Below are 15,753 nucleotides of genomic sequence, written 5' to 3'. Positions count from 1 at the left end.
GGGCATTTTCATGCCTTACATGGCGCAGATTGGAAGTCTGTGTGGGGCGCCACTCCCTCGCCCAGACACTAGAGCAATGTGTGGTTCAGTGCCTTGTTCAAGGACACAAACAGGCTGCCACAGCTGAAGCTCGAACTAGGGACCTGCTGATCCCTAAGTAAACCCGGTCATCTCTTTTCCAAGGAGACGTCCATCTGTTCTGAGACTGTGCCCTCTGATCCTCGTCTTCCCCATGATAGGGAAAAATCTCTCCACGTCCACTCTATCTGAGCCTTCAATAGGCTTCGATGTGATTCTACTACCCCGCCCCCCCCACCCCAATCCTCTAAACGCCCGCGAGAACCGGCCCGGAGACAATAAATACTCCTCACACGTTAACCCTTTAATTTCCCGTGATCATTCCACTGAGCGTCCTCTGAACACTCTATAATGTCAATACATTCTTCCTTAGATAAGCGGCCCAAAATCACACACAATAGCAATCAGGAAGGGGTTACCCCACTCCCACTCACCGTTCAATTCCCCGCCCCCCCCCCAACTTCGATAGTATATATATTCCAACATTTTCCTGCAGTTTCGGGCACAGATCATCGCCCTCGCCGACATATTTATATGTTTGAAAGACTCACCCGCGTCTTCCGGTGTCCTCTCGTTTACTGGCTGTTCTCTGCTCTTTCCAATCTCAGCCATAGCTCGGGCAGAATTTTGCAAATACGCACTGGGAAGCTGCAAGAAAGCAAATGATTTACAGCGTGATTAGATCACCGATCGATTCGGCATCTTGGCAAGCGCACAATGCCGCAGTGTAATTCCTCACCGCGCCCCGGGTAAAGGGCGATTCGAAATGACGGCGACCAGCCTGGTCAGAGCTGACAATGCGCGCCATGTTCCCCATTGCAGGCTCTCACCTCCCGAGAGCAGCTCCGCTCTTCAAAGGTTCCACACAGTCACTCAGGCACAAACAAAATCCTTTCAACCAATGACCGACAAATTGCTCCGTGCCATGGACCCCGACCATTAATTGAGAGGTCCGTGGACCCCAGGCTGAGAACTCTTGCGTCAGACCCAGATACGGTCACCAGGCTCGGGATAAAGCAGAACCCTTTCAGGCGCCGGAGGAAGTACATACGTCTCCCTGATCACCGAATCGGTGTGCAAGGAAGAGGTCGCTAGTGACGTGGGCACCGAAGAATGGACCTAAAGAACATATCTACATGAGTTCCATCGAGGGGGACAGTTTTTAGACCAAAAGACCGTAGGACCATAAAATACCGGAGCATAATTAGGCCATTTGGCCCATTGAGTCTGCTCCACCATTCAATTATGGCTGATCCTTCCCCCCCCCCCACCCTCAGCCCCACTCCCAGGCCTTCTTTCCGTAACCTTTGATGCCATGTCCAATCAAGAACCTATCAAGCTCTTCCTTAAAGACATCAAACGGACCTGGCCTCCACAGCTGCATGTGGCGACAAATTCCAAAAAATCACCACCCTATAGCGAAAGAGGTTTCTCCCCACCTCGTTTTAAATGCCCCCTCCCCATCCTGAAGTTGTGCTGTCTTGTCCTAGACTCCCCCACCATGAAAACATCCTTTCCACATCTACTCTGTCCAGGCCTTTCAACATTCGAAAGGTTTCAATGAGATCCGCCCCGCCATCCTTCTGAATTCCAGCGAGTACAGACCCAGAGCCATCAAACTTTCCTCGTAATGATAACCCTTTCATTCCCAGAATCATCCCTGCGAACCTCCTCTGAAACCTTTTCCAATACCAGAACATGTTTTCCAAAATGACGAGAACAAAACTGCTCATAATACTGAAGGTGAAGCCTCACCAGTGCCTTATAAAGACTCAGCATCACATCCCTACTTTTGTATTCTATACCTCGAAATGAATGCTAACATTGCATTTGCCTTCCTCACCATCGACTCGACCTGAAAGTTACTTTTAGGGTGTTCTGTGCAAGGACTCCCAAGTCCTTGTGCATCTCAGAGTTTTGGTTTTCCTCCCGGTTTAGAAAATAGCCTCCACGTTTATTTCTCCTGCCAAAGTGCATGACCATCCATGCATTTTCCAATATTGCATTTCATTTTCCACTCCCTTGCCCATTCTCCTAATCTGCCGAAGTCCTTCTGCAGCCCAGCTGTTTCCTCATCACTACCTGCCCCTCATACCAACCTTTGTATCATCTGAAAACTTTGAAACAAATCCATCAAGCCCATCATATAAATCATTGATAAACAGCATAAGAAGAAGCGGTCCCACCACCGATCCCTGCGGAACACCACTAGTCACTGGCAGCCAACCAGAATGGGATCATTTTATTCCCACTCGCTGATTCCCACCAATTACCCAATGTTCTAACCATGCCTGTAACACCATGGGCTTTTAACTTGTAAACAGACACACGTATTCAAATGCGTGTAGCGTTCGGCATACGGTGGACGAACTCGTGGTGCAATTAGAGATTGGTCGGTATGACGTTGGAGGCATCACTAAGCCGTGGCTGAAAGAGGGCCACAGTTAGCAGGTTCACATCAAAGTATATACTTTGTATCGAAAGGACAAGCGGGAATGCATTGGTAAGAGATGGAACTACATCTTTAGAAAGACCCTTTACATAGGGTCAGAAAATGTTGAATGTTTGCGGGAGTAGTTAAGAGATTGCAAGGGTGAAAAAAACGTTATTGGAATCATATGTAAGTCTCAAAATAGGAGCCAAGATGTGGGGTTGAGATTGCAAAGGGAGCTGGAAAAGGCTTGTAACAAGGGTAATGAGACAAGTGTAATGGGGGACTTCAGTATGCGAGTGGATTGAGAAAATCAGGTTGGTGTCGGATCGCAAGAGAGGGAATTTGTTGAATGCCCTCAAGGTGGCTTTATCGAGCAGCTTGCCCTTGTCCTTATTTGGGGAAAGTCTGACTTAGACTGGCGGCTGTAATATTAGGGAGCTTAACGAAAAGGAACCCTTTGAAGGCAATGATCATAATAATGATTGAATTCATACTGCAGTTTCAGAGGAAGAAGCATAACTCACATGTATCTGTATCGCAGTGGAATAAAGTGTATTACAGAGGCATTGGAGAGGAGCTTGCCTAGCTGGATCGGATGAGGATACTGATGGGGATGACGGCAGATCAGAGATGGCTGAAGTTTCTGGGAATAGTTCACAAGGAGCAGGATAGACATGTCCCATGGAGTGGAATGTTCTCAAATGGCAGGGGTGGCCAACCGTGGCTGACAAAGGAAGTTAAGAACTGCTTAAAAGCCAAGGAAAAGGCACACAAGGTAGCAAAAGTGAGCGGGCAGTTGGATGATTGGGATGCTTTTAAAATCCAACAAGAGGCAACTAAGAATATATAGAAGGGAAAAGATGAAATATGAGGGAAGACTAGCCAATAAGGTAAAACAGGACGTGGAAACCATACAAAGGGTGCAGAGGAGATTTACAAGGTTGTTGCCTGGATTGGAGAGCATACCTTATGAGAATAGGTTGAGTGAACTCGGTTTTTTCTCCTTGGAGCGACGGAGGATGAGAGGTGACCTGATAGAGGTGTATACGATGATGATCGTGTGGATAGTCAGAGGCTTCCTCCCAGGGCTGAAGTTGCTAACACCAGAGAGCACTCTTTTAAGCTGCTTGGAAGTAGCTACAGAGCAGATGTCAGGGGTATGTTTTTTTTACGCAGAGAGTGGTGAGTGCGTGGAGTGGGCTGCCGGTGACGGTGGTGGAGACGGATACGATACGGTCTTTTAAGAGCCTCCTGGACAGGTACATGGAGCTTCGACAAATAGAGGGCTGTGGGTAACCCGAGGTTATTTCTGAAGTAAGTAAATGTTCGGCACAGCTTTCTGGGCCAAAGGGCATGTATTGTGCTGTAGGTTTTCTATGTTTCCAGGACACGAAAAGTTATTTTCTGTTGTATAAAGAGTAAAAGGGAGGTGAGAGTTGATTCTGGATCACTGGAAAATGATGCTGGTGAGGTCGCAATAGGGGACAAAGAAATGACAGATGAACGTAAGAAGATCTTTGCATCTGTCTTCTCTGTGAAAGACACTCGCAGTGCGCCGGTGGCCCGTAGGTGTCAGGGAGCAGGAGTGAGTTCCATTGCTATTACAAAGACAAACTCAAATGTCTTAAGGTGGATAAGTCACCAGGGCCAGATGGACTACATCCCAGTGTCCTGAGAGAGGTTGCTGAAGAGATAAAGAATGCATTGATCCTGATCCTTTAAGTATCATTTGTTTCTGGCATGGTCTAGGAGATTTCTAATGTCACTCCGGTTTTTTAGAAGGGAGGAAGGCAAAACAAAGGTGGTGGTTGGGAAAGTGTTGGAGTCTATTACTAAGGATGAGGTTTCGAGGTAGTTGGAGATTAACGATAAAATAAGTCAAAGTCAGCATGGCTTCTGTTAAGGGAAATCTTGCCTGATAAATCTGTTAGAGTTCTTCGAGGAAATAACAAGCAGGGTGGACAAAGGAGAGGCAGTTACTTGGATATTCGGGAGGCGTTTGGTAACACATGCGGCTGCTTAACAAGATAAAATCCTATGGTATTACAGGATATATACCGGTGTGGACAGAGGAATGGTTGACAGGTAGGAGGCAGTGTGTAGGAATAAAAGGGAGCCTTTTCTGGTAGGCTGTCGGTGACTAGTGATGTTCCTCAGGGGTCAGTATTGGGACTGCTACTTTTTACATTGTTTGTCAATGATTTAGATAACGGAATTGATGGCTTTGTGGCAAAGTTTGAGGATGATAAGAAAACAGGTGGAAGGGTAGGTAGTGTTGAGGAAGGAATGCGATTGCAGCAGGACTCAGGCAAATTGGAAGAATGGGCAAAAAGAAGATGGAAGACAGTGCTGGGAAATGTATGATCATGCATTTTGGTAAAAAGGAACAATAGTGCGGACTCTTATCTAAATGCGGAGAAGCTTCAAACGTCAGAGGTGCAGATTTGGAGTCCTCGTGCAAGGCTCACAAAAGTTTCATTTACAGGTTGAGTCGATAGTAAAGACGGGAAATGCAATGTTGTAATTTATTTCAAGGGGAATAGAATGTAAAAGCAAGGAGATAATGCTGAGCCTTTATAGGACACTAATCAGTCTGCTCTTGGAGTATTGTCAACAGTTTAGGGCCGCACATCTCAGAACGGATGTTTTGTCATTGGAGAGAGTGCAGAGGAGGTTCACGAGGTTGATGTCGGAAATGAAGGGGTTAACATATGAGGAGCGTTTGGCAGCTTTGGGTCTGTACTCACTGGAATTTAGAAGAATGCAGGTGGGGTGAGACGGCGGAGGACCACACTGAAACCTGCCGAATGTTGAAAGGACTAGACAGGGTTGATGTGGAGGGGAGGTTTCCTATCGTGCGGGATCCAGTACTACAGGGCACAGCCTCAAAAATGTGGGCGACCCTTTAAAACAGAGGTAAAAAGGAATTTTTCAGCCAGAGAGTAGTAAATCTGTGGAATGTTCTTCCACAGACTGCAGTGGAAGCCAAGTCCGTGCGTATAGTTAAGGCGGAATTTGATCGTTTCAAGAGGCCACCGTTTAAGAATAAGGGGTAGACAATTTAGAACGGAGTTCAGGAAAAACCTTTTCACACAGAGGGTTGTGGTTCTGTGGAATGCTCTGCCTCAGAAGGCAGCGGAGGCCAATTCTCTGGATTCTTTCAAGAAAAAGTTAGCTACAGCTCTTAAAGATAGCGGAGTGAAGGGATATGGGGAGAAGGCAGGGACGGGGTACTGATTGTGGATGATCAGCCATGATCACAGTGAATGGTGGTGCTGGCTCGAAGGGCCGAATGGCCTACTCCTGAACCTATTGTCTATTGTCTATAAGTTAGAGAAGTCGATGTTCATGCCATCAGGTTGGAGGCTACCCAGACGGAATATAAGGTGTTGTTCCTCCACCCTGAGTGTGGCCTCATCGCGAAAGTAGAGGAGGCAGTGGATGGACGTATCGGAATGCGAATGGGAAGTGGAATTAAAATGGGTGGCCACCGGGAGATCCTGTTTTTCACTGGCAGGTGCTCGGCGAAGCGGTCTCCCAATCTGTGTCGGGTCTCACCGATAATACTGGAGGCCACATCGGGAGCACCGGACGCAGTACATCACCCCAGTCGACTCACAGGTGAAGTGACGCCTCACCTGGAAGGACTGTCTGGGGCCCTGAATGGTGGTGAGGGAGGAAGTGTAGGGGCATGTGTAGCACTTGTTCCGCTTGCAAGGAAAAGTGCCAGGCGGGAGATCGGTGGGGTACGGACGAACGGATGAGGGAGTGATATAAGAATAAGGGGTAGACAATTTAGAACGGAATTCAGGAAAAACCTTTTCACACAGAGGGTTGTGGTTCTGTGGAAGGCAGCGGAGGCCAATTCTCTGGATTCTTTCAAGAAAAAGTTAGCTACAGCTCTTAAAGACAGCGGAGTGAAGGGAGATGGGGAGAAGGCAGGGACGGGGTACTGATTGGGGATGATCAGCCATGATCACAGTGAATGGTGGTGCTGGCTCGAAGGGCTGAATGGCCTACTCCTGCACCTATTGTCTATTGTTCCCTGATAGGTCAGAGCATCAAAGGATATGGGGTGAAGGCAGATGTATGGGGTTGAGTGAGATCTGAAATGGAGTGTCGGAATGACTCTTTGGATTACATATATTTTAATTCCGCTCCTATGTCCTATGGTCTTATGGCACCTTGTCTGGAAGTAAGTCCAAATATACAACATCCACTGCATCCCCTTTATCTATCCTACGTGTAATCTCCTCAAAGAATTCCAACACGTACGTCTGGGAAGACGTCCCCTGAGTGAAACCATGCTGACCCTTTGCTATCTATCCTGTGTCACCAAGTTCTCCATCACCTCATCCTTATCAATTGACCATAACATCTTCCCAACCACTTAGGCCGGGATAGACGGTCTATCATTTCCTTTCTGCCTTCTTCTCCCTTTCTTAAAGAATGAAGTGATATTTGCTATTTTCCAATCCTCTGGCACCATGCCAGAGTCCAATGATTTTTTTTTTCAAAGATCATTACTAATGCCTCCACAATCTCTACCGCTACCTCCTTCAGAACCCTAGGGTGCAGTTCATCTGGTCCAGGTGACTTAAGTACCCTTTCAGCTTTTTGATCACCTTCTCCCGTGTAATAGTAACTGCACCCACTTCTCTTCCCTCACACCCTTCAACATCTGGCACACTGCTAGTGTCTTCCACAGTGAAGAATGCTGCAAAATACTCATTTAGTTCATCGGCCATCTCCTTAAACCCCCGTTATTGTTTCTCCGGACTCATTTTCCAGTGGTCCTATTTTTCCCCTTTATTTGTTTTCATTCTTGCAAAAGCTTCTGCTATCCACTTTGATATTGTTTTGCTGGCTTGCTTTCATGTCTCAACTTTTCCCTCCTAATGATTCTGTTAGATTTTTAAAGATTCCCAATCCTCCATCTTCCCGCTCATTTTTGCTTTGTTGTATGCCCTCTCTTTTGCTTTTACATTAGCTTAAACTTCCCTTGTCAGCCACGATTGTGTTATTTGGCCATTTGAGTATTTATTTCCTCGTTCTCATTTTTTTTTCCCCAGAGACTCACGCCATTGCTGCTCTGCTCTCATCCCTGACAGCATCTCCTTCCAATTTACTTTGGCTAACCCCTCTCTCATACCACTGTAATTTCATTACTCGGTTGAAATACTGCTGCGTCAGACTTTACCTTCTCCCGACCAAATTTCAAGTTGAACTCCGTCATATTGTGATCACTGCCTCAGAAGAGTTTTTTTTTACCTGAAGCTCCCTAATCGCCTCCGGTTCATTACACATCACGGAATCCAGAATTACTGATCCCCGACTAGACTCAACGACAAACTGTTTTTTTTTTCAAGCGATATAGCACGGTAAAGTTCAAAATTCAACGTTCAAAGTAAAACAAAATATTATCAGAGTACATACGCATCATCACATACAGCCCTGGGATTTTTTTTTTCCAGCGGGCATACTGAGAAAGTCTATAGAACAGTAACTGTAAACAGGATCAATGAACAACAAACCGTGCAAATGCAAACATAAATAAATAGCAATAAATAACGAGCATGAAATATGAAGAAATGAAATAGCATGATATAACAAGACAAAGAGTCTCAAACTGTGGGGACACCAGAATGAGTGTAATTATCCCCTTTTGTTCAAGAGCCTAATGGTTGAACCTGGCGGTGCGAGCCCTGAGGTACTTCTACCTTCTAACTGATGCCAGCAGCGAGAAAAGAGCATGGCCTGGGTGGCGAGGATCTTCGATGGCGTGTTTTGCTTTTCTACGGCAACGCTTCATTATCGATGCGCTCAATGGCCGGGAGGGTTTTACCCTGGATGTACTGGGTCGAGTCCATTACCTTCTGTCGGGTTTTCCGCTCAAAGGCTTTGGTGTTCCCGTACCAGGCCGTGATGCAGCCAGTCAGCACACTTTCCACCACACATCTGTAGAGGTTTGCCAAACTATGCCAAACCTCCGCAGACTCCCGAGGAAGTGGAGGCGTCATCTGCTCTCTTCGGAATAATATTTATATAATGGGTCCAGGACAGGTCCTCTGAGTCACGTCAAGTCGCTTTTATTGCCATTTCAACCATAACTGCTGGTACACTACACAGTAAAAACGAAATAACGATCCTCCAGGACCATGGTGCTACATGAAACAACACAAACCACACTAGACTACATGAAACAACACAAAACTACACTCGACTACCTGAAACAACACACAACTTCACTAGACTGCCGGAAACAACACAAAACTACACTAGACTACCCGAAACAACACAAAACTACACTAGACTACTTGAAACAACACAGAACTACAATAGACTACCCGAAACAACACAAAACTACGCTAGACCACCTGAAACAACACAAAATTACACTAGACTACGTGAAACAACACAAAACTACACTAGACCACCCGAAACAGCACAAAACTACACTAGACTACCCGAAACAACACAAAACTACACTAGACTACGTGAAACAACACAGAACTACGCTAGACCACCTGAAACAACACAAAATTACACTAGACTACGTGAAACAACACAAAACTACACTAGACCACCCGAAACAACACAAAACTACACTAGACCACCCGAAACAGCACAAAACTACACTAGACTACCCGAAACAACACAAAACTACACTAGACTACCTAAAGCAACACAAAAATACACTAGACTACGTGAAACAACACAAAATTACACTAGACTACGTGAAACAACACAAAACTACACTAGACCACCCGAAACAGCACAAAACTACACTAGACTACTTGAAACAACACAAAACTACACTAGACTACCCGAAACAACACAAAACTACGCTAGACCACCTGAAACAACACAAAATTACACTAGACTACGTGAAACAACACAAAACTACACTAGACCACCCGAAACAACACAAAACTACACTAGACCACCCGAAACAGCACAAAACTACACTAGACTACCCGAAACAACACAAAACTACACTAGACTACCTAAAGCAACACAAAAATACACTAGACTACGTGAAACAACACAAAATTACACTAGACTACGTGAAACAACACAAAACTACACTAGACCACCCGAAACAGCACAAAACTACACTAGACTACTTGAAACAACACAAAACTACACTAGACTACCCGAAACAACACAAAACTACGCTAGACCACCTGAAACAACACAAAATTACACTAGACTACGTGAAACAACACAAAACTACACTAGACCACCCGAAACAGCACAAAACTACACTAGACTACCCGAAACAACACAAAACTACACTAGACTACCTAAAGCAACACAAAAATACACTAGACTACGTGAAACAACACAAAATTACACTAGACTACGTGAAACAACACAAAACTACACTAGACCACCCGAAACAGCACAAAACTACACTAGACTACCCGAAACAACACAAAACTACACTAGACTACCTAAAGCAACACAAAAATACACTAGACCACCCGAAACAACACAAAACTATACTAGACTACCTGAAACAACACAAAACTACACTAGACTACCTAAAGCAACACAAAAATACACTAGACTACGTGAAACAACACAAAACTACACGAGACTACCCGAAACAACACAAAACTACACTAGACTACCTGAAACAACACAAAACTACACTAGACTACCTAAAGCAACACAAAAATACACTAGACTACCTGAAACAACACAAAACTACACTAGACTACGTGAAACAACACAAAACTACACGAGACTACCCGAAACAACACAAAACTACACTAGACTACCTGAAACAACACAAAACTACACTAGACTACGTGAAACAACACAAAACTACACGAGACTACCCGAAACAACACAAAACTACACTAGACTACCTGAAACAACACAAAACTACACTAGACTACCTAAAGCAACACAAAACTACACTAGACTACCTGAAACAACACAAAACTACACTAGACTACCTAAAGCAACACAAAACTAAACTAGACTAACTGAAACAACACAAAACTACACTAGACTACCTAAAGCAACACAAAACTACACTAGACTACCTGAAACAACACAAAACTACACTAGACTAACTGAAACAACACAAAACTACACTAGACTACCCGAGACAACACAAAACTACACTAGACTACCTGAAACAACACAAAACTACACTAGACTACGTGAAACAACACAAAACTACACTAGACTACCTGAAACAACACAAAATTACACTAGACTACCTGAAACAACACAAAACTACACTAGACTACCTAAAGCAACACAAAACTACACTAGACCACCCGAAACAACACAAAACTATACTAGACTACCTGAAACAACACAAAACTACATTAGACTACCCGAGACAACACAAAACTACACTAGACTACCTGAAACAACACAAAACTACACTAGACTACGTGAAACAACACAAAACTACACTAGACTACCTGAAACAACACAAAACTACACTAGACTACCCGAGACAACACAAAACTACACTAGACTACCTGAAACAACACAAAACTACACTAGACTACGTGAAACAACACAAAACTACACTAGACTACCTGAAACAACACAAAATTACACTAGACTACCTGAAACAACACAAAACTACACTAGACTACGTGAAACAACACAAAACTACACTAGACTACCTGAAACAACACAAAATTACACTAGACTACCTGAAACAACACAAAACTACACTAGACTACCTGAAACAACACAAAACTACACTAGACTACCTAAAGCAACACAAAACTACACTAGACTACCCGAAACAACACAAAACTACACTAGACTACCTAAAGCAACACAAAAATACACTAGACTACGTGAAACAACACAAAATTACACTAGACTACGTGAAACAACACAAAACTACACTAGACCACCCGAAACAGCACAAAACTACACTAGACTACCCGAAACAACACAAAACTACACTAGACTACCTAAAGCAACACAAAAATACACTAGACCACCCGAAACAACACAAAACTATACTAGACTACCTGAAACAACACAAAACTACACTAGACTACCTAAAGCAACACAAAAATACACTAGACTACGTGAAACAACACAAAACTACACGAGACTACCCGAAACAACACAAAACTACACTAGACTACCTGAAACAACACAAAACTACACTAGACTACCTAAAGCAACACAAAAATACACTAGACTACCTGAAACAACACAAAACTACACTAGACTACGTGAAACAACACAAAACTACACGAGACTACCCGAAACAACACAAAACTACACTAGACTACCTGAAACAACACAAAACTACACTAGACTACGTGAAACAACACAAAACTACACGAGACTACCCGAAACAACACAAAACTACACTAGACTACCTGAAACAACACAAAACTACACTAGACTACCTAAAGCAACACAAAACTACACTAGACTACCTGAAACAACACAAAACTACACTAGACTACCTAAAGCAACACAAAACTACACTAGACTAACTGAAACAACACAAAACTACACTAGACTACCTAAAGCAACACAAAACTACACTAGACTACCTGAAACAACACAAAACTACACTAGACTAACTGAAACAACACAAAACTACACTAGACTACCCGAGACAACACAAAACTACACTAGACTACCTGAAACAACACAAAACTACACTAGACTACGTGAAACAACACAAAACTACACTAGACTACCTGAAACAACACAAAATTACACTAGACTACCTGAAACAACACAAAACTACACTAGACTACCTAAAGCAACACAAAACTACACTAGACCACCCGAAACAACACAAAACTATACTAGACTACCTGAAACAACACAAAACTACATTAGACTATCCGAGACAACACAAAACTACACTAGACTACCTGAAACAACACAAAACTACACTAGACTACGTGAAACAACACAAAACTACACTAGACTACGTGAAACAACACAAAACTACACTAGACTACCTGAAACAACACAAAACTACACTAGACTACCCGAGACAACACAAAACTACACTAGACTACCTGAAACAACACAAAACTACACTAGACTACGTGAAACAACACAAAACTACACTAGACTACCTGAAACAACACAAAATTACACTAGACTACCTGAAACAACACAAAACTACACTAGACTACGTGAAACAACACAAAACTACACTAGACTACCTGAAACAACACAAAATTACACTAGACTACCTGAAACAACACAAAACTACACTAGACTACCTGAAACAACACAAAATTACACTAGACTACCTGAAACAACACAAAACTACACTAGACTACCTGAAACAACACAAAACTACACTAGACTACCTAAAGCAACACAAAACTACACTAGACCACCCGAAACAACACAAAACTATACTAGACTACCTGAAACAACACAAAACTACATTAGACTATCCGAGACAACACAAAACTACACTAGACTACCTGAAACAACACAAAACTACACTAGACTACGTGAAACAACACAAAACTACACTAGACTACGTGAAACAACACAAAACTACACTAGACTACCTGAAACAACACAAAACTACACTAGACTACCCGAGACAACACAAAACTACACTAGACTACCTGAAACAACACAAAACTACACTAGACTACGTGAAACAACACAAAACTACACTAGACTACCTGAAACAACACAAAATTACACTAGACTACCTGAAACAACACAAAACTACACTAGACTACCTGAAACAACACAAAACTACACTAGACTACCCGAAACAACACAAAACTACACTAGACTACCTGAAACAACACAAAACTACACTAGACTACCTGAAACAACACAGAACTACACTAGACTACCTGAAACAACACAAAACTACACTAGACTACCTGAAACAACACAAAACTACACTAGACTACCTGAAACAACACAAAATTACACTAGACTACCTGAAACAACACAAAACTACACTAGACTACGTGAAACAACACAAAACTACACTAGACTACCTGAAACAACACAAAATTACACTAGACTACCCGAAACAACACAAAACTACACTAGACTACCTGAAACAACACAAAACTACACTAGACTACCCGAAACAACACAAAACTACACTAGACTACCTAAAGCAACACAAAACTACACTAGACTACCCGAAACAACACAAAACTACACTAGACTACCTAAAGCAACACAAAACTACACTAGACTACCTGAAACAACACAGAACTACACTAGACTAACTGAAACAACACAAAACTACACTAGACTACCTGAAACAACACAAAACTACACTAGACTACCTGAAACAACACAAAACTACACTAGACTACCTAAAGCAACACAAAACTACACTAGACTACCTGAAACAACACAGAACTACACTAGACTACCCGAAACAACACAAAACTACACTAGACTACCTGAAACAACACAAAACTACACTAGACTACCCGAAACAACACAAAACTACACTAGACTACCTGAAACAACACAAAACTACACTAGACTACCTGAAACAACACAAAACTACACTAGACTACGTGAAACAACACAAAACTACACTAGACTACCTGAAACAACACAAAATTACACTAGACTACCCGAAACAACACAAAACTACACTAGACTACCTGAAACAACACAAAACTACACTAGACTACCCGAAACAACACAAAACTACACTAGACTACCTAAAGCAACACAAAACTACACTAGACTACCCGAAACAACACAAAACTACACTAGACTACCTAAAGCAACACAAAACTACACTAGACTACCTGAAACAACACAGAACTACACTAGACTAACTGAAACAACACAAAACTACACTAGACTACCTGAAACAACACAAAACTACACTAGACTACCTGAAACAACACAAAACTACACTAGACTACCTAAAGCAACACAAAACTACACTAGACTATCTGAAACAACACAAAACTACACTAGACTACCTAAAGCAACACAAAACTACACTAGACTACCTGAAACAACACAGAACTACACTAGACTACCTGAAACAACACAAAACTACACTAGACTACGTGAAACAACACAAAACTACACTAGACTACCTGAAACAACACAAAATTACACTAGACTACCCGAAACAACACAAAACTACACTAGACTACCTGAAACAACACAAAACTACACTAGACTACCCGAAACAACACAAAACTACACTAGACTACCTAAAGCAACACAAAACTACACTAGACTACCCGAAACAACACAAAACTACACTAGACTACCTAAAGCAACACAAAACTACACTAGACTACCTGAAACAACACAGAACTACACTAGACTAACTGAAACAACACAAAACTACACTAGACTACCTGAAACAACACAAAACTACACTAGACTACCTGAAACAACACAAAACTACACTAGACTACCTAAAGCAACACAAAACTACACTAGACTACCCGAAACAACACAAAACTACACTAGACTACCTGAAACAACACAAAACTACACTAGACTACCTGAAACAACACAAAACTACACTAGACTACGTGAAACAACACAAAACTACACTAGACTACCTGAAACAACACAAAATTACACTAGACTACCCGAAACAACACAAAACTACACTAGACTACCCGAAACAACACAAAACTACACTAGACTACCCGAAACAACACAAAACTACACTAGACTACCTAAAGCAACACAAAACTACACTAGACTACCTGAAACAACACAGAACTACACTAGACTAACTGAAACAACACAAAACTACACTAGACTACCTGAAACAACACAAAACTACACTAGACTACCTGAAACAACACAAAACTACACTAGACTACCTAAAGCAACACAAAACTACACTAGACTACCTGAAACAACACAGAACTACACTAGACTACCCGAAACAACACAAAACTACACTAGACTACCTGAAACAACACAAAACTACACTAGACTACCCGAAACAACACAAAACTACACTAGACTACCTGAAACAACACAAAACTACACTAGACTACCTGAAACAACACAAAACTACACTAGACTACGTGAAACAACACAAAACTACACTAGACTACCTGAAACAACACAAAATTACACTAGACTACCCGAAACAACACAAAACTACACTAGACTACCTGAAACAACACAAAACTACACTAGACTACCCGAAACAACACAAAACTACACTAGACTACCTAAAGCAACACAAAACTACACTAGACTACCCGAAACAACACAAAACTACACTA

General features: G+C 42.5%; 1 protein-coding gene across 1 annotated transcript in view; it reads right to left on the bottom strand.

Annotated features, from left to right (window-relative positions):
* The window catches only part of LOC134339920 (NACHT, LRR and PYD domains-containing protein 3-like), a 99,362-nt gene that overhangs the window by 53,387 nt on the left and 30,222 nt on the right, over nucleotides 1-15,753 (bottom strand). Inside the window, exon 9 of the mRNA XM_063036708.1 lies at nucleotides 630-726. Coding sequence (XP_062892778.1) covers nucleotides 630-726 — 97 coding nt within the window. The remainder of the gene's footprint in view (nucleotides 1-629; nucleotides 727-15,753) is intronic.

Source organism: Mobula hypostoma, chromosome 31 (genome assembly GCF_963921235.1).
Source record: "Mobula hypostoma chromosome 31, sMobHyp1.1, whole genome shotgun sequence".
Classification (NCBI taxonomy): Eukaryota; Metazoa; Chordata; class Chondrichthyes; order Myliobatiformes; family Myliobatidae; genus Mobula; species Mobula hypostoma.
Note: the sequence above shows the minus strand (reverse complement) of the source record. Positions and strands in the feature narration are given on the sequence as shown.